This window comes from Cricetulus griseus, chromosome 2 (genome assembly GCF_003668045.3).
Source record: "Cricetulus griseus strain 17A/GY chromosome 2, alternate assembly CriGri-PICRH-1.0, whole genome shotgun sequence".
NCBI classification, from domain to species: Eukaryota; Metazoa; Chordata; class Mammalia; order Rodentia; family Cricetidae; genus Cricetulus; species Cricetulus griseus.
Window position 1 is genome coordinate 423,353,296 of NC_048595.1, and position 26,173 is coordinate 423,379,468.

The 26,173-nt window shown below is 38.3% G+C and overlaps 1 protein-coding gene across 1 annotated transcript in view; it reads left to right on the forward strand.

Annotated features, from left to right (window-relative positions):
- Nucleotides 1-20,216: 20,216 nt before the first annotated feature.
- LOC100761061 (sperm-associated antigen 16 protein) overlaps nucleotides 20,217-26,173 on the forward strand; it is an 816,909-nt gene continuing 810,952 nt past the window's right edge. Inside the window, exon 1 of the mRNA XM_035441020.1 lies at nucleotides 20,217-20,346. Within this exon, the coding sequence (XP_035296911.1) occupies nucleotides 20,217-20,346 (130 nt within the window). The remainder of the gene's footprint in view (nucleotides 20,347-26,173) is intronic.

Here is a 26,173-nt window from a genome sequence, read left to right on the forward strand (position 1 = left end):
TATAAGCATGGGCACAACTTTTGGTAGCATGGTTTGTATTTTTTTTTAAAGCCTTCTTTGCCTACAGCCTATTTTCTTTCATTCTGATTTAATTATGCCCATGTTATGACTGTGAGGGTTTTGTGATTTATATAACAAATGCAATTTTACCAGTATGCCTTTTAATTAGAATGTTGCCATGTGGTCTATTCAGGGACTTCAAACTTCATCTCTCCTATAGTACAGCTAAAGCACATTAATGGAGTAACAATTATCATTTAAAACTCATTTTTTGGCATTGGTTGGAGGCAATGTAGGAAGAACATTATAAACACATTCATGTATACCTTGTACTATCTTATCTTGTTGCTGTTGTCTCAAAAAACACATCTCCAAATTTAACAAGGAGAATTTCATTGCTAATTAGATTTAGGAAACAGTCTGGAAGCTAATGGAAACATAAATTTAGGTTGAGGGTGTAATTAGTTCAAAACTACCCTGGAAGTCTTTACTGCTACTGTATAGGATACGTGTTCAATTTATTTTTAAAATTAATGCTTGAAGACTGAATTTAGATAATAGCAAGAAAAAAGTAATTTGTAGCCAGAAGAAAATGATGGCCTTATCTGTGTGGGAAGTCTGTATTTTAAAGTGTTTTAGAGGTGCCATACCCATTATTAATAATTTTAAGACCTGTCTGTATGGCACATGGGAAAGAAAATGATCGTTGCTCTACTTCGACAGAAGATGTCGCTGTTGTCATTTTCCAACAATATGCTGAGTCAGAGTTGGGCAGGGCTCCATGATGCAGACTTTTTTTTTTTTCCAATTAAAGCAAGAAGACTGCCATCGGATAATCAACCTTGAAAGTCATTATGAATCCGAAATGAAGTCTAGGTTTCATTCTTTTGCGCTCCTGATTGTGGCCTAGGTCCTTCTGTGTGTAGTGATTTTCTCTGGAACGGTTTCAGTGCTTTTGCTGGCCTAAGGGAACTAAGTCTTACAGAGACGATGTTGAGAAAAATCATCTCTTTATGATTAGGATAATACGCCTCTTTCTTTGATTTTGATATGCATTAAACTTCGCCTGTAGCCTTGTGGAGGTGGCATCGCGGTGATCATGTATGCTACAGGCAACTCAGTTTTTACCGGGACGATTACCCATGTTTACATTTTATTACAAATTGTTGAAATTACCTACCGCCAGCTCTTTTGTCAACCCTAAATCCATTTGCAGCTACATTTGATCCCCAAACAAACAAACAACAACAACAAAAAAAACAACAACAGCAGGAACAACAAAAACTTAGTTTGCGGCTTTCACCTGTGATGAATGTTTCTTTTGTCTGCTTTGATACGAGTCATCCATTAGTCACTAATGGATTGGGAGCTTGAAAAGGTGTATGATACAACGGGCACAAATGGATTTCTAGGCGTTTCTCTAATGTTCTCTCTCAGGAACAATGAAGTATCAAAATCCCTTCTTCGGTTTTGGTTTTGGTCCAAACGAAGTTTACCATGCTTAAATTTCCGTTCTTCTTCGGTGTTGGGGTGCTAGCTAGACTTCTTAGGATTGGGTCTGTGCTACAGTGGGTAGAGACGAGGATAATTTGCGAACAGCCCACAGAAAATGGCCTGGTTCTGCTTGCTTTGCAGTTCTGATTCTGTCACCTTAGCAAATTGACCGCTGTCATTGAATTCTGTCCTGACTGGATGAATGGGATTTTCTTTCATGTATTTGGGTGCCTTTCATCACTGCATTTTATTTCTAGTATTAAGAGGACAAAGAATAAGCCCCATGATTTTCCTAGTCACTGTATTCTGTACACTGATAAGCCTGGAATGAAACCAATGCTTCAGAATAACTGATTTGCCAATTGCATATTTGAATAGAAATGGTATAAAATTAGGTGGAAACTACTTTGAAGGAAAATTCAAAAAAGTCTTATGTATTTTTTTTTTTTTTAGATGCCTGCCACTCTCACACTATGCTATCTGATGGGTTTTGCTACATCAGGGCCAAATGAGAATTATTATTTGTATTTACAGTTGTCATTAGAGGCCAAATAGTTGGTGCTAAATGACTCAACCTTATTGATAATCAGAGTTATTCAGAGAAAATTATCCCTAATTTCTAATTCAATTTGGTTTTAGTCAGTCCAGCTTGACTTTGGCTGTTAGTATTAGCACAGCTTTCTTTCTTTCTTTCTTTCTTTCTTTCTTTCTTTCTTTCTTTCTTCCTGCCTCCCTTCCTTCTTTCCTTCCTTCCTGTCTTTCTATCTTTCTTTCTTCTTTATTTCTAGTGCATTGGTGCTTTGCCTGCATGTATGTCTGTGTGAGTGTGTCAGATTCCCAAAACTGGAATTATAGACAGCAGTGAGCTGCCATATGGGTTCTGGGAATTGATCCTGGGTCCTTTGGAAGGACAGGCAGTGTTCTTAAATGCTGAGCCATCTCCCCAGGTCCAGCACAGCTTTTGCTCTCTTTGAATGTTCTGGTGCTGCACTGTAAGTCAAGTAGGAATGGTCCATCTGTGGTCCTTGGAGTCAAGGATGCATTGTAAGTCAAGTGGGAATGGTCCATGTGTGGTCCTTGGACTTAAGGATGTACTTATTTATTCCTCCCTTTGTCCCATGGTATCTTACAAAGGCCAGTGTGCTGTCGAGAAAATTATCTATTTAAGCTTTAAACAGGACAGATGCCTATATCATAAGCCTGAAAATTGGCTCTTCGAAGTTTAATCTGTCAAGCTTCCCAGTCAACAACCCATCTTTAAAGAAGAATATTGATTCGCTCTAGAAACATTAATCTGTTCTATTTGGTTTACATGCTTTTCTTTTAACAGTACCTAAAGGTATTTGTACAAAGTGGCATTTGTTTTATAACTTGAAATTTCATCAAGACAATGTAAAAATTAGTTGAGAAGTACAGACAATGTATTTGCAGTGTATAAATGACACAACGTATATGGTCATATGTCAACTGCATAATTCAATGCAGAAAGTATGGTCTGTTTTACACATTCTTTCAAATATTGGAGGATTAATCTGTGTTCTAACTTTTGCCTTTGAGGGACACGAGAGATGATAGGGCAATAATAAAGAGGATGCCTCCACCCAGCTTCCTACCTCACTATGTGGTCTCTCCTTCTATATGCAGTCCCACCATGAAGGCAGCAACTATCGTGTGACCTAGCAAAGGGATTTTCATCAGAAGCTGAGCTGAAGGGAACATCCAATCATTTACTTCTCATCTCCAAACGTGAGCTGTTGACAGATCTTTCTTCATTTGGTTCTGGCACCCATCACTTCATTGCAGTAAGTTCAAATGAATTAACACAAATTCAGCTAAACTCAGGCTTAACCCTCCATCTCTTCTGTGGGGGAAAAAAAATTGGACCTGCCTCGGTTTATCCAAATGCATCCTTTACTTCATATAGCCATTTCTCTTCTCCCACTGAATGACATCAAGGCTCCAGAGGGAAGTTTCTGTTCCCCCAAATTCCATTTCCCCCCCCTTTTTTAGGCACAAAACAGTGTCATAGATGAGCTGATTTTCCCGAGTGTCTCTTATCACCTCAGTTCTGCAATCCTGGCCTCTGCAGACTGGGATGGTCCACTCTTTAATATGACTCACACTATTCCCGACAAGATGGACCTTTTCTTGTGTCAGCACCGATACAGTACTGATGCAATTTTCTGTCTGGCATTCTTAGTCCAGGACATGACTTCTCAACCTAGGCAATGCTGAAGCATCGAACCAGATCTTTCTAAGTCATAGTGGGCTGTCTTGGGTATTGGAGCAGCATCCTTGACATCTGTCTCCAAGATGCCAGTGACATTTTCTCCAATCATGCTGACCAAACATGTCTCCAGAAATGGCCAGATACTTACTGGAGGGCAAAGTTGTTCTCAACTGACAATTGTTGAATAGACATTTTAATATGGTACTTCACTTTTCCAGGTTTATTTCTTTTTACTTGACAACTCTTTAAAAAAGAAGCCTGTAGAATTATGACAAATAGAATTAAGCATAGCACTGAACAATTACTTTGAATGCTAAAGAAGTGATAATGACTTAAAATTGTAATAGGCTGATAAATTCAAATATCACAAAATCTAGAAAAAACCTACAATATTTTTATGAACTAGATATTTAATAATACTTATTTTTGCTAATATTCTTCCCATTCTTTGATGCTTTCATTTTATGACTAGTTCTTAACATTATTTTTACCTTAATTTAAAAAGATTTGTATTTGTGTGTGTGTAATGTGATATGGTGTGTGTGTGTGTGTGTGTGTGTGTGTGTGTGTGTGTGTGTGTAATGTGTGCTGATGCCCAGTGAGGAGGGAAGAGGATATCAGATTCCTTGAACTTGGAGTTACAGCCGTTTTAAGCCTGACTACATGGCTGCTATGAACAAAACTTAAGTCCGCTACAAAAATAGCATATACTCTTAACAGGTGAGTCAATGTCTACCATCTCTTAAAATCACTTTTTATAAGCAGAATGAGTAATTCAGGTTAACTCTGCCACGTTTAAACTGCCATTCTTTGCTATTAATTGTGAGGAGGCCATCTCCACTACATTCTGCTTGTTCAGAGGCTAACATGTTACAATGAGTAAAATATGGCTCTGTATAAGGCTGTCTTTAGAATACAGAATGGTTCACAGGTAACATGGCATCCCGAACAGTTTCTCCAATTGTAGTCTACATCCTACAATTCCCACTTTAAAAAAGTGATAAAACATTGGGAGGGAGCATTTGTAATGAAAGTGTTATGCTTTTCTGGCTGGAGCACATTGTAGTTTTCAATTATCAGACATGAGAATGGAATCGTTCACTCACAGTTTTGATTGCTGCAAGAATTATTCACTTTTGGGGTTCATGCATTCCTGCCCCCGTTTCATATGGAAAGCCTGTACCATTTCACAGTATAATGCAATCCTAACTCAGCAAGGGGAGAGACGCAGGTGTGCAGGAAGCTACAGCTACTAGTGGCAAGCTGACAAGATGGAAAAGGGGAGTGCATTAGAATGGAATGGACAGATGATTTGCTTCACACTACTTTCAAATACAGTCCTAGGAGGGTCTGCAGAGACCTCAATAGTTAAGAAGCCACACTTCTCTGTCAGAAGACCAGGCTTGGTTCCCAGCACCCGCATGGTGGCTCACAACTGCCTGCGACTCCAGTTCCAGGGAATGTGAGGCCGCCTTTTGTCCTGTGTAGGCACACTGTGCACATAAACTTATTTAGGAGTATGTGCACATGTGTGTGCATGCACACATACTAAATAAATAAACACTACATAACTACATTCCTAGGGATTCTCTTAGCGCATTGGGGATGAAGTGGAAATGAGGGACTCTAAAACATCAACTTCTTAATGTAAAATAAACACAATCATAAATGCTGCAGATGAAAATGATGAGGGATATAGAAGACTGAGAGAGGAGAGTTTTGTTGAGTCAAAGGCAGCAAGCAGAAAAATCAAGAGTTCATCTTTTTAAAAAAAATGGAAAAATTTTTGTTGTCCCTATATACATTCAAAGTTTATACCTTAAAGTTAATACCAGATTCCTTAGAAGGCCTATAGGAAAATTTGCTATTTTGTAGACTTTCAAACATACAGGGTATATTGTACTGGATTAAGATTGTTTTTATTCTATTTACTTCTTCTGCAATTTCAGCATCTACAGTTTTGGCTTTTTTTTATTATTATTATTATTTTCCACAACAGAATGTTCTTGAGAATCTTTGTGTCATTGAAAATACTTCACTCCTTTCTTCCATAGCTGAGTAGCATTGTCCTGAATGCAGAAGTACAGTCTCTTCATTCACCTCTTGAGTACTGGGGGCATTCTCAGTTGGGTGTTATAAGTAAACCCATTATGAACATAGCAGGTGCTTATGTGGCCAAATCTTACCATTTGCCTAGAGTCACTCTCTAAGTGACTTCAGCGCAAAGCACATGCTCGAGTGAACAGTACAGTAGTGTTATTGATGTTTTTATAGCTCCATTTCCCTGCTGGTGAAATGGAGAACTACACAACAAAATTAGTCTAAAGCATGTGTAGCCTATAGCACAATGTAGCTACATAATCAACATTCAACCTATGAGTAAGGACTATTGTAGTCTGAGGACAATTTTGAGGAAAGATGAAGACTAATACTCCTCTGGAGTTTATGGTTGCCTCATAAGTACAGAAAAAAAAGTAATGTGTTTTTTCCAGCCTATTCATGGACCTCTAATTGAACAAGGTCTCCTGCCAAAGGACCTGCCGAAGTGCCCCTGATCTTTAAGTATCATCAGTTAGTTGCTTGACATCCTTAGGTAAATTCATAATCAATCAGTAATATTTTATCTTGATGGATAAAGTGCTGCATTTTACAATATTTTATTAGTAATTTTATCATTATTTCCCATTGAGTTTGAAGTTTGAAGAAGTTTTTCTGAAGATAAGGCATATTGTTCAAACAACTGAAGCTTGGTCGTGGAATCAAACTGAGTGAACACTGAGTGAGTTGCATATAGTAACTTGTGTAGAAAAGGCAGTCTGTGTGTGTGTGTGTGTGTGTGTGTGTGTGTGTGTGTGTGTGTGTGTGTGTGTGTGTGTTGGAGTACACGTTCCATCCAGAACAGCAAATTTCTCCATTTTTCATCAGTCAAATCATCTCTCAAGAAGATTTTTCCTATTTGTACAACCTAGTTGGCATTTATGGGAATAAATTGATGAAGATCTTTTTATTCCTAGCTGCTCTGTGAGATTTATGTGGTTTAGGAGTTTGCTGTACAGTCCTGACAGCTGGGGGAGGAAATGGAATTGTAACTGCACACAGACACAAAATGAGCAAGGGCTGTGATGTACCTAGAGTTTTTATAGCTGAATTGCTGAGGAACATAAAATGCCCAAAGCTCTAGGTCTGCCTCACCTGGTAATGGCACTTCGTGAATGGAGGTTGTTATGGTGCTGAAAGGGATTGGATTGACAGGGAGACCAAGGAGCTCCTATGATACAGAAAGAAAGAACCTCACTTAGATAAGTGCCTGTAAAAATCATTTCTCTTAGCAAGAATAGAGACCCTGCATAAACTAGTCCCAAGAGGTTGCTAGGATGCAGAAAGTCAGCAAAAATATTCCTAGCTTTTGAGAGCCAGAATGTTTGTATTATTTTCTTTTCTTAAAACATAGGTAGAAAAAGGAAGCAGTTGGGCCCAACTCTGCCAAAGCAAACAATTGTAACTGGATATTTACAAGGAGGAAAGTATCACATATGTTAGGTTCTTAGTGTGTTCTAGGTGTAATGACATGCATATAGAATAAAATTAGCTATTTAGATTAGAACAAAAACCAGTTAGAATTGACAAGTAGTTGGTATTGGTATTGATAACATACCAATAATCTTGGAGTAATTTATTTCTCTGGGCTTTGTTGAGGTATAATTGAAAAAATAAAAGCTATATATATTTAGACATGTAGCATAATGTTTGGAATACATATATACATTATAAATGGCAGGATTTTCTTCCTTTTAAGCTTGAATTATATCCCATTGTAAAAATATTTATATATATTCATATGCAAATTACATATACAAGCCTTGTATCTATTAGTCGGCACTTAGTTTTAACACCATACTAACCTATTATGATTTATATGTCAATGAACATTGGAACATAGCTCTATCTCAGAAATTCATCTTCTTCCTTTTGACACTCAGAAGTGGGGAATTTCTAAATCACATGTAATTCTGGGTTTCCTCCTTCCCTCCCCTCCCTCCCTCCCTCCTCCCTCCCTCCCTCCCTCCCTCCTCCCTCCCTCCCTCCCTGCCTGCCTCCCTCCCTCCCTCCCTCCCTCCTCCTCTCTCTCTCTCTTTCTCTCTCTCTCTCTCTCTTTCTTTCTTTCTTTCTTTCTTTCTTTCTTTCTTTCTTTCTTTCTTTCTTTCTTTGAGAAAGGGTTTCTCTGTGTACCTTTAGAGCCTGTCCTGGAACTCACTCTGTAGACCAGGCTGGCCTGGAACTCACAGAGATCCGCCTACCTCTGCCCTCTCCCCTCTGCCTCCCAAGAGCTGGGATTAAAGATGTGTGCCACCAGCATTAGGCCTGGTTTTTATATGTAAGGAACCTCTATACTGTTTTGGGTTAAGGCTATACCATTTTATGTTCCTTACATTGGTGTACAAGGTTGAAATTCTCAACACCCAAGTCAACACTTTATTTTTCAGTAATATTAATTCTTACAGGTATGAGTTCATACTTCATTATTATTACTATTAAACTTTAACAGGTATATCTATGAAATTAAACAGATAATAGTTGATATGGAAAGAGCCACAGTGATAGCGATATACTGTGTTTCGTCATTATCATATTGAAATGTAGTCAAATATAATATGTATGCAGAAGAATATAGGGTGGATATACTAATGTTATTTATTTTTTAGTGCTAAGCACTTTAAACGTCTTTTAACTAAAATAAGCAATGCAGTTTTGAATATCATTTACATTGCTTTTATTTTATCTGTTCTGACTATTTATGCATGATACAGGGTTAAAATTACAGGCATTACTGTGAAAACAAATAAAAAGATCTATTGGGACTGGAAAGATTGCTCAGTGGTTAAGAGCACAGGCTTCTCTTCTAGAGAAACCAGATTCAATTCCCAGCACACACATGGTGCCTCACAACTGCCTGTAACTCTGGTCTCAGTGCTCTTTTCTGTCTCTCCGGGCACTAGGCACACAAGTTGTGTACAGACATACATGCAGGCAAGACACACATAAAAACTAAAATTTTAAAAAAATTAAAAAAAAAAACTACCATAGCAGCTCAGAAGTTAGCCTGGTCCAGAATCACTGACATGTATGTGATCCTTTGTCACTCATTTTCACTTGGCTGAAATTTTGGCTTTATGGTCCACATGACTTCAACACTGTCTCATTTAAAAACAATAAACACCGTGCACTGAAAATTAGACTTGAATTACTAACTGACTTGTCTCAAGTTTTAAATAGTTATTTTGAAGTTTATAAGTCACACTGCACTCAAGGATCTTGTTATAGTAGTCAAACAAAATATACCGTGCTCCCTTGGGATCAAAAGGATATTATAGCTTTGGAAACACATGTGAGAATGTGGAAATAAAGCAGAAAGAAGACAATTTGAAGAGTGACGGCCCTTTGGGGTGACTTGAATAATAAAGAGGCATTGGAGCTCTTTTATCTAGGAGAGGGGTTTATAAAATTCTGCTAGATTCATACAGATTCACTTAAAATTGATAGATTTATTGGGTAGATTCTATTGATTTAACACTGGGGAAAAACATGTGATACTGAACTTTTCACACTTTTGTTTTACTTGATTGGTCTAATGTCAAAGTTTTTTTTTATTAGATTCTAATTCAAATGGGGCTATAAGTCCTTTGTGGAAATGATACAATGGATGATGTGGGAGAGATACTCATTGTCCCTTCTAGTCGTTCATATTTAAGTAATTGTCCATGCCTGCACACAGGGTTTCTATTTGCCAAACTCCATCCTATTAGACACTTTTCTCATATCTCTATGACTGAAGGCCAAATGTAAGCGTTTTCTTTCAAAAGATTTGGTTGATAGAATTGCTGGGCCTAGTTCTTTACTCTTCCTGTGGCCTCTTGGCAGGTAATTTGACATCAAGGCCAGCTCTGACTGAACCACCAGCTGATTTCAGCTGACTCACTTATATAGACACCACAAATAAATGCTTATTGTCTGCCCCCAAGATTTGGAGTAGTCGGAGGCTACATTTTCCTTCTTGCAGCAAGTGCTAAGAAACCACGCAAGATGTTCTGATTGTCTAGTGAGAATGTTCACTTCATTTTGCTAATAAACTAAGCAATGAGACATCAATTGACTAAGTGATTTTCCTGGTGTTTGAGGAAACCTCAGAAAATGATCGGAGACAGTGGAAAGAAGTCTTTGTCAACATTATCTGAAGCCAGAGCATTTATATCAGGTTTTAAACCCATAAACATGTTAGATGTTTGCTTCAAAAATTCTGTAAAGCAATTTTCTAGGCAAATAGTTTGCTCAACTGGGCAAATAACTATCTAGTCAGAATATCAGGCCACCAATTTACTAACCTAAACAAATACCTCACTGGGCTCAGCATTAATTAGTTCATCAGAACTTGCTTAAGACTTTCTTCCCAATCCTAACCACTAAGATGCTAACTTTGACAGCTACAGCTAGTTCCCTCTTCAAAGACTTGCCTAGAACCCCTTGAGCACAGTCTCTGAATGTTTCTAGACATTCTTTCTTGTCATCTACCTTTGATAGATCATGTAGACTGCCAATCTGAGATTCTCTCCTCCTGAAGTAAAGTTAATGCATTCAGCTTTAATGCTGGACCAACAAGGTTTTTTTTTATAGTCTTGGTGCAATATTTGACAGTTGATGTACATTAGAATTATTCTACTGAACACTGAATTCATGTATTAGTGAGAATAGGGGGGGAAGTTAGATGGGAGTATATTGGCTGCCAGTTCTCTTTGTTCAAGCAGAAGCTAACACACTGATCTGTGCATCAGGCTGTCATCTATGTAGGAAAGGGGCCCAAGAGATCACTTTGAAACTTTCCAAGTCTAAAAATCTATGATTCTAAGAGCCTGAAGTTTTAAAGAAACATTGATTTCTGAAACATCTCATTGTTTTGTTTTGTTTTGGTCTCTTGCTAGGATTACACACATTGACTATGTAATTTCTTTCATTTATGTATACTATTGCCTTTAAAAGCACTTTTTTATATATAATTTTAGCAAACTGTTTGAGATTATAATTACATTGTTTGCTCTTTCTCCTTTTTCCCTCCAACCTCTCTCATGTTCTTTTAAATTCATGGCCTTTATTTTCATATGTTTTCAAGGCTAGCCACTTGGTATTGAATAATCATTGGCTGTGATTTTCAGCATTCCTTAGTTTCTATAGTTCTTTGTGTAAGATTGGAGCTTTCCCCTGTCCATGCTAGCATGTCTGTGGGTGCCATCCTCATTCAGGTCCTGTTTAAGTAAGACTTTTTGGGTGTAGCTTCTGACATTTCGAGGAGACACAATCTCACTCCAATCTCCCTGCTCCTCTGGCTCTTAAAATCTTCCTGGTCCCTCTTCCACAGTGATCCCTGAGCCTTAGGCATAGGAGTTGTTTTGTAGATGAATCAGTTAGGATTGGGCTCTACAACTCTGTGTCTTGACAGGTTGTGGTTTTCTCGAACTGTCTCTGTCTGTTGCAAAGTCCCCTTGATGAGGGGAGAGGGCTACACTCATCTGTTGGTATAAGGACAAACATTTGGAGTGTAGTTAGGGATTGTGCTGGTTTAGTAAAATGGTAGTTGTAGGTTCTCCTCTAAGAACTATGACTTCACTAGCTCTAGGTAGTTGTCTAGTCTTCCAGTATCAGAAATCATTTATCAATATAGCAAAGGAGAGAAAAGGATAAAATAACAATACAGATGTCTGAAAGCCATTATACTATTAACTGTGTCTTTAAAAATATCTATGTATAAATCGGCATATAAAGGTAAGTAGTTTAAATGAAAATTTCCCAACTGGGTTAATAGCATTCTCTACAGGAGCTATAGGCCATCAACACCTGGCATGAGAAGCCTTCTTTGGAGTTGTTAGTCAAGGTTGCACAAGAGAATCACTAAAACATTATGGGTTATTCCTGTTGCCCTTGGCTGCCCTTGGAGGTAGAAGGTAAGTCTCTCTATTGCTGAAAACACCAGGTGCCTTTAGATACAAAACCCAGAAGCCCTGACTTGGAACTGGCCTAAAAATCTCCTCTGTGAGGACTAGCTTTCTTGGTCCGGAAGTCACCATTCAAGTTTGCAAAGGAGGGAGAACTGAGATTCCTATGAACCACAACTAGCATTTTGTTGTTGTTGCTTTTTCTATTTTGGTTTTTGTGTTTTGAGTTCTCCCTGTGGATCCCAAGAAAGTCTTGAGATTGGTGATCCTGACTCAGCCTCTTGAGTGCTGGAACTGTGGTTGTGTACCACCATAATGGCTAGTATATCTTCTAAAAATGATGTTTCTCCTGGCACATAAATTGGTTTATATTAGAAGCCCAAGTCTAAAGTCTCAAAACCTTTTAGGTCAGCTGTATTTGATTCAAACGATAACATTTTATTCACTTAGAATCCATCACCAACTAACATGACTCACCCTGAAGACAAGTTCTTTTTGGCCTTGGGAGGGAAGTTAGCAAAGCTTGTTGTGAAAGTGATGGTACTTAATTCAGGGACACCTCATTTCATTTAGTATTTTCCCAGCAGATATGCAGTCCCATTGAGCACAGGATCCTAATGTGTCCTGTATAAGTAATAAAGTAGAATTTGAGCCACTGATACACATACGTATGGATGGAAAAGAAGAAAGACACACAGGTCTCTACTATGGTACAAGCCACAGGATTATTGCGGTCATGGTCATGAAGTACAAACCCTAGGTCCCTCTTCTCTTCCCTTCCACTGCTGTCCCCCAAAGTTATCATTTGAATAGGACACAGTTGACATGAAAACAATATTTTGAAGCTTTAGATTTGGGTTCTTAGTATAAACCAATAAATCAATTTAGCTCTCACCAAGCTAAATCTCCAGCCCCCCAATTTTGTTGTCTTAATATTTAGAGGTTGAAAACATCATATGCTTTCAAAATCTATCCAAAATAACTTATTCAAAACTTTCTAGATAGGTGGGATTAAAAACAAAAACCTTTAGCTTTTTGAATGTTCTTTAATGATTCCTGATGCATTTACTTCTACTTTTATTATGTTTCTTATTCCAATTTTAATATGTTTAATGTCTCATAAACAACATTTTCTCAATGGCAGGATTAAAACTTTGCCTCATTCTCAATCTCAAGGGACCTAGGGTTTGTACTTCATGACCATGACTGCAATAATCCTGTGGCTTGTACCATAGTAGACACCTGTGTGTCTTTCTTCTTTTCCATCCATACGTATGTGTATCAGTGGCTCAAATTCTACTTTATTACTTATACAGGACACATATACCTTCCACTTTTTTTTTTGAATCATCACTCAATTATACCAGGATGATTTTGCACATGACTTACTGGCCAAAGGCCGGTCTGCTCGAAATGGGAAAAAGTTAGTTTTGATTTAATCTATTTTTGGTGTGGCAGTAAATTCAATTGAGAGTTTTTTTTAATTCTTTGCAGCAAACCTTTCATTTCTAATAAATAAGATACAGATTGATTATGTCCTGTGCTCCCATGGAATGATCCCAAACTCCTAGAGAAAACTGGTCTGGGTTCTGTGCAAGGCGGTCCCTTTACAAAGTCACTTTGAAGGAAGGTGTTGACTTCATTCAATATTTTTGCCAGCTGAACTGCAATATCTTCCATATGGGAAATAACTAGGGTGTTTGAGCAACTTATAAAAAGCTTTGAAATAGTGAGATCTAAAACTTTTCATTGCTTAACTTAGCACCATAAAGATGAATATAGAAATGGATGAAGAGGTGAAGAAAGAAATTGCACCTTCAGACACATGGTAGGTGAAATAGAAGAGGAACGAAAGGAATTACATTTTCAGATTTACAAATGGAAACTTGCTAGTGCAATAATGATGGCTGTAGCAACAGGAGAAATGTGTCAATCAGAAGCAAGTGCAGATAGATTTCTGACATAATACTTATTTTCTCCTTATGACTTCCAGTTAACTTTTTCTGAAAAAAGATTGATTTTTTTGAATATTAGGATCATTAAATATTTTCTGACAGCTAAATAATAACAGTAGTACCCTACAGGCATTGCAGTAGAGCTACATAATATACTGAGGATTAGTTTGAAAGCAAATGTGGTCTGAGATAAATGAAACAATATAATAAATTTTGTATACTGGCTACAAATCTCTCATATTTTGGTGGCACTCTACTATACTTTTTAAAATATATACATTCATATATATATATGTATACATTCATATATATACATTCATATATATATACATTCATATATATATATATATATATTATTGTCCTTTTCATACATACCAAGTTGTGTTGTGTTCACACATATATTTAAATATCAAATTGATACTAAGTAGGAAAAACACAGTTTAGAATTTTACTATCAGAAAGGTAAATGGAATTCCTTGTGGTGTTAGGAGTTTTAAACTATTATTAACCTCCAGTCTTTTAACTCAAATTCCTAATTTAATACCTTTATACCCTCTCCTTGCTTTGGTACTCTTTATCTTGTCAATTTTATGACTATATTAACAGAAGAGTAATTCTTTCTTCAATAAAATTTCAAATTAGGCCATCATCTGGGTGTGAAGTTCTCTGACAGAGGGACCAAGAGTTATCCATCCTTGTTCAGTGGTTGTCCATTGGAATCCCCCCGCCATTATGAGTATAAAGATGTTAGTAAATCTATTTTGACATAAACAGCATAATGGGGACATAGGAATTAGGATTCTTTTAAGAAATTCAATGGTGGGAGATGAGACACTTACCCAAGGAGCCTTGAAATCAGAAGAAAGACTGGCAAAATATGCATCTATTATAGACTTTTTTCATCCTCACCCCTGAAGTTGTAAACACTTGTTTTGGAAAGGCAGAAAAAGATGGAAAACTTCTCCCTTGTTTTGACCAAAATAGCAGACAAGTTGCTTTTCCTATGATTTCTTTCTATATATTGTGTCTCTTGTTTTGTTTTGTTTTGATTTTTTCTTACACTGAGAGGATGTTCTTACTAGAGTAGATGTTAGTTCGGGTATGCTGATAACATACTATTAAATTTTGACCCTATTTCTTTTTCTCAAAGTTCAAAGGTTTGGTAATGTGATTAAAGATGGTATGATCTATATCCAATAGACCTTACAGAGTCCACCAGATAAATGCATTGCATTCAACAAAGTATCAGGATATAAAACATAAAACATTGAGAAAAGTTAATAGCTGTGTAGCAGAAAAAGGTAATGTGACATGATCAATTGGAATCTTCATTTAGTAAACCCTTATTTGAATGGACCATATTTCTTTGTTATTTATTTGCTAATTTACAGTATAACAAGAGGAAGTAGTTGATACAGCTATATTGATCAGACATGAGCTACAACAGAAAATTAGAATAGAACAGAAAAATAGAATTTAATTTTCAGATGACACTACTTAAAATTAGTCACTATTAAATAAGCCAAGTGAAATTAAGTAGTAGAGACTGCTTCACAGGACAGAATAAATTATTTTAATCAAAGAAGTCATCATCATAATTGAAAGCTGCAGGGAAAATATTTAGTGAGGATCTCTTTGTTCAATCTTTATTTAAAGGGACAGAGTAAATTACTTTAATGGTATTTTGGCTGCTTTAAACAGAAATATTTCACAGTCGAAATATAAAATCTGATTGAAAAAGATAAAATGAGATTGAACAAACAGATAGGTCTACTATGTCTTTGAACAGAGTCACTTCATTATGAAGTCAATTCATCCAGAATGAATATGCAAATTTAGTCTGGTGTCAGTCAGAATGCTAAAATGTGTAGAGAGAAGTCTTTATGAAATAAGGTTAATGTTTATTACCTGAAGAAAGCCAGGAAAATATTCAAAAGGAACAAGGAAATGAACTTGAGTTTCCAGATAGCAAAAAATAAAAACTGTCAAAAATCATTGAACACAAATCAATAAGGCATGTGTATACAAACTGGCAAACAGAGTGAAGGAATGCTATAAATGTTCTGTAAACAAGTTTCACTTTAAATAAAAATTGGTATAATGATGTTTTTAAATGAGAAAGTAAGTTTGTTTTTACAAAGGTTTCTGGTATTATTGACTAACTGCCTGGGATCTACTTTCTTTTACAGAAAACTAAATTACAGGTGAATTGAAGTCCTAAGATGGAAAATAAAAACAGGAAAACTTGCAAGATGATAGATATGTGTGTGTGTGTATGTATGTATGTATGTATGTATGTATGTATGTATGTATCTGTATTTATTTACAGTAGTGTCTTAATTAAAAGTGTAAAGTCACAAATCCTCCAACATCTCTATGCTGTTTTCTTTAGGACTTGCTATGTGTAATCCACAATTTAAAAGTGCACAAGCACGAGGCTACCTCCAATTGACATCCTACAGAGGAGAAATTAGTTCTCACCAATGAAGTCTCTCTGGATATGTTAACTACACTTAAGGGTAGGCACTATGACCAGCAGCAGATGGCCAACCCAAAACAAAGTCAGTGGTATTTTTGTAGATTTCCTGTCTCATATTGCTTTGTGGAGGATTTTTTTTTTTTTTTTGGCTTTTGACCTTTTTCTTGTATTTATGGTTACCAATTTTGTTTTTATGGAATTATTTAATTTTTATAATAGTTAGTTCTTCATAGGCTGTCCTCATCCCTCATTTATTTGTTAAAACATTTACTAATGAAAGCGTGGACTCAGATATTAATTTTGAACTTTGGCTTATATTCCAACACTATTTTATCAACTTTAACAGTTGGCCTGACTTTGCCTATTGTAACTCCTTCAGGGGATGACTGTATCCTTTTGATATAGCCCCATCATTGTAATTTTTTTCTTTTTAGCAGGACAGACTTTTTTCCCCTTTACTCTCTGGTACTGTAAAATTTCCTCAGAGTCCTTTTGTACCTTTCTGGGCAAGGCTGAAAATCATCTACTTTTTCCAGGAAGCCCTCATTCCTTTTAATTTGAAAGTACTAGAAACTGAGAATTATATTGAAAATCAGAGTTTTTTGATGTAGCCAAAAGAAATGAGAAGTTCTTCTGAGTTGAGCTGTGTCACATGTTTCTCACCACCGAGAACTGACTGACAGTTGGAATTACACAGGGAAAGGAAATGGGAGGAATGTATTTTCAAATGGATGCTAGTGCAAAAAGGAAAAATATATCGCATGTGGTTGGAAAAAATGATAATTTTCAGCACAATTGCTACTATTTCTATGAATTCAGAAATTCTAAACCTGACTACCACTTACTGTGAAGTTTTGAATGAAAATAAGAAAGCTACTGGTATAAAAAGGTGCATCAATAAATGGCTTGGGTTGTATTGGTAGCAAATGGATGCCATTATCTTTGATAATTGAATTGTACTTGGCAACATATTTGCATGTGGGTATTTTCTCCTTTGAAACTATACACATGCAAAGTGTATTCATTGCCAGATTGCTTTCTGGTTTTGCTTTTAAAAATAATTTCACTTTTGCATAAATGGAGCATTTAGGCTGGGAGGAGATTACATTTGTTGTCCTTTGTAATTGTTGCTTCATCTTGACTGTCTCTGCTGTTTTCTTTGTTTACCTCTTTCGAGAACACAGTCAAAGCAAAAAGCAGTTTCTTGCTCATTCATCAAAATGCTAAGGCACTTGGCTTTTTCTTTTCTTTTTTTCATGCCCACCTTAAGGAAGCATGTAAAACATATCAAAAAAGAAAAAAGGGAAAAAGAACATCTATAGGATAAAAATATACCATGCCTCAAACCACTTTGTAGTCTAAAGTTTTGTGTGTCTGTGTGTGTTCTTTTTCCCAACTCTCTTAAAATTAAAGCAATGTCTACAGACTAGCAATTCAGACCACACCAAGGCAGCATTCAAATGCATTCTTTGCAAAGACATAGGACTTCTAAGAGAGTAGCAGTCATCACAGATTCCTTCTTTTCTATAATCTGAAAGCATTTTTAAAATCAAATTGTTCTTTAAAACATTGTTTATCTACTGTAGATATCAAAGAGCTTACAGACTTGCTAAAACTACTTTTAATTTGAATTTTTTAAAACATTAATGATCAGGTATCTGGAACATACTTTCAAATGTAATAACCACATCTTGTGTGAGTTTCCAAACTGAAATCTATTACACGGAAATAAATGGATTAGTAACTCAATTAATACCTTTGTTATTTGGAAGCCTGACATAATGAAACTCACATATTTTCTTTTTAGGGGTGTAAAATACCTCTTTTTCATTTCCAGACCTTTTGACAAGTATCTCTGACTGCTCTATCTTATACAGTCAATACTGGCTATATATTGTATTTCACGATTCTGTTAACTTATTTCTTATGTTCAAGTACTGACTATTTCTATAAGGATTGTGCTTTACCATATATAATTCCCATGTTTTAAACTCTTTTTAAAGAGTTTATTGTAAATATTCAATTTGGTTGCTATATAGTCACACTATTTTAGCAAATTTTATTTACATTACTTGTAGAAAATATTTGATATATCAGAAATGATGATAAGATCTCTCTCTCTCTCTCTCTCTCTCTCTCTCTCTCTCTCTCTCTCTCTCTCTGAGACAGGATTTCTCTGTGTAACAACTCTGGCTGTTCTGGAACTCACTCTCTAGACCAGGCCTGGCCTCAAATTCACAGAAATCCATCTGCCTCTGCCTCCCGAGTTCTGGGAAAGAACTTTTTATGTATTTTACTTTTTATTTTTTTCCATTTAATTCTATATCTAGGTAGAGAGATTTTTAAAGTATTTATAAGAGAACAGTAAGTGTAATTCAGGGAGCTTAATATATATATTTAACAAAGAGGAAGGCCTTTGTCATCAAGCTATCTGAAGAAGAGGACACACTCCATTCAAAGACAACAGAGACTTTCTAGCAGATAATAAACTAAACATTAGAAGCCCCAAGAGACTGTCCTCTGCAGGTCTCACATTTCTGCTTGCCTTTCTAGGCATCAACAGTGCATGGCCCTGGCTACTGCTTACCTAGGTCCCTTTTCAGGGCTCAGTTTACTGATAAGCATCTTGGTAGTTGAGGTCATGCTTCCTTTGAAATGACAAGCAGACTCAAGGGATCTCCCATTTCCAGAATTCCTCTTCTATATTTTCAGTTCCATGCATTTAATGGACACTCAATGTTAGGTGTGAGAAAATGACAGCAACTTGAACTGTTTTGATATCATTGTGTCCTCTATACTAAAGCTCAGAGCCAAGACAAACATGTTTAATAGAAACAGTTCATATTTCTTAGTGCTGTATGCTCTGAATGGGTTCCTAATGCTTTGTTGATTTATAGCTAATAGCAACCATTTGAAGTAGGTGGCATTATTCTTAGCTTACAAACGAGGAGACTGAGGCCTGTAGGCAGTTAGTGGTGTGGCTATAGGTAAATCCTGATAGAAATTGGCTCTTGGTTAGTTCCAGCTTCCACCACTGGGGTTGTCAGTCACGCCCTAGAAAGTTATCAATTCCCCCCTCCTTTCCCTCCTCCTTTCTTTCCTTCTTGTAAAGGGGAGCTTTTATATAGTTACCAACTGGAAATCATCAGGAAATGCAGAATAAAAAGAATCTAAAAGGAAGAGGGTCTTAATGATGTCTATCGACACACACCATATAAAGGCGAAGAAATTCCGGTCACAACAATAAGGCACATGACCGGACAAATCAGTTAATCCTTTCCCTCCCCCCTCCTTCTCTTTGTCTCTTCTCTTCTCTTTCTGGTTCGCCCATTCATCTCCTCCCCTTCCTCCCTGACCTCTTCACTCAAAGGAAGCACTTAGCTACATTCCCTAGTCCAAATACCATGTTAAACTTTATGTTAGGGTCATAGGTAGCTCATAATTTTTATGGACGTGGGTTTACCTCAGCAAAAATCAATGCTATAATTTGATGCGACTGGGACTATTCCAGGCCGGTGCGTATGAAGCCAAGTCCAAACAGATGTCCACATAAACGGATTAAAAGATCGCTAGCAAGGTGTGATACAGGTGAGCCCCCTCATTCTCCATTGCTAAGGGTTTGAGGGGCATTTGGCAGCTCCTCACTCGGCCAATAATGGTTTCTAGAGCTATTCCTCTTTAAGTCTGTCCCCCACTAGAGACATTTGGGGTTCTCTACACACATAAAAGTTGAGAAACAAGAGAGAAGGAAAGCAATGAAGAAAAGAAAGCGAGAAAGAACGGTGTCAAAGCAAAAGACCAAAGCAAGCAAAAGCAAAACCCTAAACAAGTAGCCTGGGTAAAAATTGTAATCCAAGGCCCTGGTTTGTGGCATCTAGTCTCCTCTGCCAGCCGCGTGGGGCGTCTGGGGTAGCTAGGCAACGCGTTGCCGTGGTAACTGGGGACGCGCGCAGAGGGCGAGGGCCCTCGCCCTCTGGTACTCGGCTGGTCCAGGGCGAAGGGTCCCGAGATCTCGCGAGAGTTGCTTCGCCGGTCCGTGGTGCTCCGTGGGGTGCCGTGGGGGCCCGGCTGTCGGGATGGCTGCTTCGCGTGGGGTGCCGCCAATGCGGGTGCTGGAGGAGGCGCTGGGCATCAGCTTCTCGCCCACGGACGACACGGCAGAGACGGGGGCCGCCTCTGCCGGCGATGGCGCCTACTACCTGGAGCGTATCCTTCTGGTGACTGACGGGGCCTGCGCAGGGGCTGCCCCTGGGGGCGCCTGTGGACCGCCCCACCTGATGCAGTGACGTGGGAGGCCCAGGTGGAGCCCATGGCGCCCCAGCGTGTGGCAGCCGCCTCCTGAAGCCCTTCTAGGTGTGGAGGTTCATATGTGGCCCTGAGCATAGGGATGCCTTCCAGGACCCAGGACCTGTAGGATGATGGAAGGCTGTTTTTGACATCAAGGTGCCTCAAGAAATTGATTCAGTTCTCCTGTGATTTAGTGATTGTCCTAAAAAGAAAATCCTCAGAATACCTTCGCAATAACTTCCATCATTAAGAGAGATTAAGGGACACCTGCGCCTCTGGCTTTAAAGAATGCAGTCCAGACTGCAGTCAGGGTCTTGCACTGGGTCCAGTTGTGCAGTCCTAAATAATTTGCCCCTTGTAGGCTGGCTACCTTCTTCAGTAGTTTTGGTTTTGGCTATTTAGTGATAAGCACTGATTAAGTACCTATCCCCCACCCTCTGTTGGGCCACTAAATGTTGGTGGAATGAGATGACAAATGTTTAGATCATGAGCAGTTATGAGTGGAGGTCCTAGAAAAATTGAATCATTTTATGCATATAATTACACTCACTAGTCTCCTGTCCTTTTTTTACTCATCCTTCCAGTTAACTTAAAAACCTTTACCAAAGGTTAAACGAAGGTTTCCATGACTCAAGGCCTTAGTCCAGATATCACACTCTTGAGCCGTGTTGACATTCCTCTAATCCAAAGAGGTTCAGATAGTTATCATTTGTAGAAGTTCCCAGCCCAGGAGATAATTAGCAAACTTATTTCCTCTGTAGCATCCTGCTTAATTGCACCTTGCCTGGAGCATACAACCATTCTGTGTAACCACAGAAGTTTTGTAATCTTAGGGCTTCCAGCCCTACAATTTTCCCTTATAAAAACACCTGTCAGTAGAAAGTGGGTACTCCATTTGTTCCTGAACGAATGGGGTCCTTGCTGCAGCTCGTATCCTCGAGTCAATAAAGAAACCTTTGTCCTTGAAAAGAAAAATTACATTCACTAATACTTCTAAGGCCTTAGATTTGTAAGGCAGTGTTTATAAGAGCCATGCAATTCTTTTCTTTCAGCAGAAAAGAAAGATGGTTATCCATAAAGATGTCAAAGACAGTAAAAATCTTACTTAATTCATTTGTAGTTATAATCCCTTGTGTTTTAATTCAAGAGCTCATACGCTCAGCAGTGATCCATTTTGTGAGCTTAGTAGGCTTAGCCACATGTCCATATTTTAGGGAGCCACACAGAAGTGAGCGAAAGTGTTAAAGAAGCCTGGATCTTGAAATCAATTTGAGTAAAATATGTGGGTGCCTTAGTGTTGTAATTGAGTCTTTATAACCTGTTTTCATAACTCAAACAGGTTACTTGTTCAAGCATGTTCCCTTTAAATTAAAAAAATAATTCTAGTTGTAATTTCTGAATTCATCTGCACCAAGTATAAGGGTTTCCAGTGTCCTTGTCAGTGAATTTCAACAAAACATTTATAAAAATTTTGTTGGCCTGAAAGTGATTTCTCTATACATAGTTTAGCTATTAACATGAGACTAATAGTTTGATAGCATTTTGAAGATATATTTGTAAAATAAATACAGGATTCTTATACAGTGAAACTTTAAACAAGAAAGTCAGAGTTATGGAATTTACCAGAAGAGCCCTGAATTAAAACTGCAGCATGCTTCAGTTTACCCAACCATCTTATTTTTAATTAACATTTTTTCCGTACAATATATTGTGATCATGTTTATCCGATTCCCCAACTTCTCTCAGATCCTGCCAATCTCCCTCCCCACACAGTTTTATGGTTTCCATAAAAACAAAAGCAAAAATAAGAAACAAAACCCACAAAAAGTAAAACAAACAAACAAACAAAAAAACCCCAGCAGCCCTCCCCCCAAAACCCCAAAAATAAAAGTCAAAAAAAGGCAAAAGACCAATATGACAAAAATGCCCAAAACAAACTGAAACAAAACTCTACAAAGATACCTTTGAATTCATTTCATGGTTTACAGCCACTCCAGGCCATTAGGCCTGATCTGGGATGTGATTTGCCCAGTGAAACCACTAAAGAAAACAGACCTTTCCCTTGCCAACCAGTGTCAATTGCAGATAGCTTCTTTGTTAGGGTTGGGGCCCTAAGTCTACTTTCCCTCTCCATCTGGCTTAAAGCTGTAAGGTCTTTGTAAGACCCCCAGAAGCTCAGGTCTCCAGAATCTTTTCCCAGGACTGTGGCCACCCCACTCACCATGAGGAGGCAGAAACTTGATGCAAACAGCAAGAGGCTTTAATGAAAGGTGGACATTTATATAAACGGGCTCTCTCAGCATGCAGGCTAGAGAGCTGCCCTGTCCCCCAGGCATAGGCGTTTTTAAAGGCAAAAAACCACAAGCTTAGGGAGGGGTGTGACCAGAGTCATGGGTTCCTAGGAGGCCCTTTGTCTTGAGGAGAGGGCTGGGAATCAGATGGCCTCCTGACCCACCAGTTGTAAAACCTGCAGACCTCAGGATATGCTTATCTTGCTTGAGCAAATGGTAGCTATCTCTTTGTTTTATAGGGACCCTTAATTGTTAATTATTGACACATTGGCCAGTGGGGCAATCTGTTTCCTCCATGAGCCCTCGGGGAGGGTGGCCATCTGGGAATTATTGGTACCCAGTTATCTTATGGCCTTGTAAGCTGGTAAATTCCAGGCCCTAAGTCATAGTAGTGACCTTAGTTTCTGGGTTAGGATGCCCTACATTCAGTTTGGAGAGTTTCCTTATCTGGGCTATATTTCTTGGTTAATTTTTAAGTCTTTCAGTCTTGTGTGGCCTGCCATACTCTTTGTGAGTTCCTATGTTACACACAGATCTTACAAAAAATGCTGCTAAGTCACAGTTGCAAATGTAAACAAAGCTAATTTTCAGCATTTTGTTTTCAAATTTGTTAATTATGTAGCTTCTATGTTTTTCTTCCATCTCTTCACGGTTGACTGACTACTATTTCATGTTTCAACTGAAGGATAGCCAGGGGACAGCAAAGTCAAACATTTAACTAGTCGATTTTGCTACATTCAGTACTCTGGGAAGAGGTTTAGTCATGGGAGAGGCTTTAACTATTAGTCAAAATGAAGTTTGAGGATTAATTGTGAATGCCAATTATCCTTGTATCCCTGGGCTCTCTTCATGTGCATAATTAGGAATTGACAGTATAATGTTATTTGACATTGTTTTGGAAGGCAATTATGATAGTTGCCGAAGTGAGACATCCGGGGTTTAAAGTCTATAGCTCTCAGGCTCCTTCAGAGGCTAAATATAAATTATAGTATGCATAAATGAATCAGCTCCAGTGCCCTTTACTGTGCGTATATGTGTAATTACTTCTAATTTCCCTTATTTTGCCCAGATTTCCCTTATAGTTCATGTCATAGTCCTGGTACTAGATAATGACATACCAGCATCTAAAGAAACTTTTGGAAGAGGTTTAGTTGAATTCTCCAGGAAATCATCTACTACTCTTCTTAAACATCCAGACACAGGGAACATGTGTAGACTAATGTGGCTCAAACCTGACGCATAAGCAAAACTCATCATTAGTGTCATAATTTCATTTGTTGTGCTAGATAATTAAATCAGCTTGATACAAGCTAGAGTCATCTGAGAGGAGGGAACCTCAATTAAGAGAATGTTTTCATTTAAGACTGATCTGTGAGGGAAAAAAAAAAAGACTGGTTTTGACAAGGGTATTTTCTCGGTTGGTGAGATGGGAGAGGGTCCAGCACTTTTTGGGTGGGGCCGCGCCTGAGCTGGTGTTTAAGGGTTCTATAAGAAAGCAGGTTGAGCACGCATGAAAAGGAAGTAGTAAACATCCCTGCTCTATGATCTCTGCATCAGCCACCCCTCCATGGCCTCTTCATCATCTCTTGCCTTCCAGTTCCTGCCCTGTTTGCGTTCCTGTCCTGACTTCCTTAGGTGATGAACGGAGATGTATAAGTGTAAGGAGGTTAAGAAACCCTTTCCTCTCCAATTTGCTTTTTTGGTCATGGTGTTTGATTCCAGCAATAGAAACCCTGACAGTTGTTAACTTGGCATAAATGGAAAGAGTGTAGGTCAACTGAAGAATTTTCTAGACCAGTTGTCCTGTGGCCATGTCTGTAGGGTCTACAGGGCATTTTCTTGATTGCTACTTGATGCGGACAGGCCCAACCCATTGTGGTGGTACCAACCCTAGCCCTGCAGGACTGTCCTGTTTAAGGTAGCTGAGCAAGCCAGAGAAGCAATCCTGTAAGCAGTGTTTCTCCATGGTTTCTGCTTCCTGCCCCTGCTTTCCTTTCATGGCCTGGCTTCTGTCAGTTGACTGCAACCTATAAGTTAAATAAAACTTTTCCTCCCCTGACCAAAAGGTTAGTGCCTCATCACAATAACAGACTCAAATTAGGACAATGTGGAAAATGCTTCCACTAATATGGGTCTCAGTGTATTTGTTATGGCTTGGGGAAGGTGTGCAGGAGAAAGATCCTAAGGCTGCAGCAGCCCTTTCTGATACCTGTTGGTTGTTAGCAGTGACTCTTGTTTCTCCCATGAAGGGCTTCACGATGGAATTGCTTCTGTGCTTTGAAACTTTCTCAGGGTATGCTGGCAGTAGACCTGATGTGACTCTTTGCAGCCACCACAGCATTTAGAAATCTAGTAAAGGAGTACATGAATTTCTCATAGAACTTGTTAGGAAAACACTTCCAATATTATAAAACATGCTGAACATGCTGGTGAGCTTGGACAGAAAGGTGGTTGTCAGTGATACTTCTTGAAGTGACAGTTTGGTGGCCCTTCAGTCATAGTAGTGACTAAGGACTGCCTAATAAGGTGTGGCTGTTTAAGAGCTCCCAGCTTCAACTGTCAGAGGCAGGCTGGGAGGAGTTTGTACCAAGCGAGCTAAAGGTTAATTGATTTTGGTGTTGCTGGTCAACACCAAAACGTTTTCCAAGGAAGGAAAATGAAATGCACAGTTCAGGGAAGAGAAGCTTTGAAGATCCATCCTCCCCTCCTAACTCCACTCCCTGATGGGTGTTTAGCTATTTTGTCCTTCTGTATATTCCAACAGTAAGAATGTAGCATCTTTAGGCTGTGCAGATAGATGAGCTTGCTGCCTGCTCTGTGGTTCCCACCGTCCCAGGAGCAGTTTCTCATGGCTGGGTGAAGTTAAAGGGAGGCTGTGCATCAGCTTCAGCTCTGAATACAGACCCAGTGTGTACAGCTGCAAAGTTTAGGGTTGCAGACCCACCCTGGAACAAGGATGTAGCATTAGAGGATGTCCTATCTCAGATGCCTGTTGTCTATGCAGTGCCTCACTGCTGGAGTAACATTCACTGGTGACTTTCACTTAAATGAAAATTCTATAATTGCTGCTTTTTATTATTTATTGTTTTCTTTTTAATACATTGTTGTTTTGTAAAAGAATGTTAACCGAGTAACTGTAAAAAAAAAGTAGCTAGTATAATGGCTTTACAGGCTACTCTGTCTTCCTTTCCTTTATTCCTTCCTTCCTTTCTTTAAAAATTCCTCTACATAACATCTGTTTCTCTAAGGTTTTTTTGTTATTGTTATTGTTTTTGTTTTTGGAGATAGGATTTTTCTATAACTTTTGGAGCCTGTCTTGGGGAACTTGCTCTGTAGACCAGGCTGGCCTTGAACTCACAGAGATCCATCTGTCTATGCCTCCCAAATGCTGGGATTAAAGGTGTGTGCCAGCACTGCCCGGGCTGTTTCTAAATTTATAAAATGCTATGCTCTGA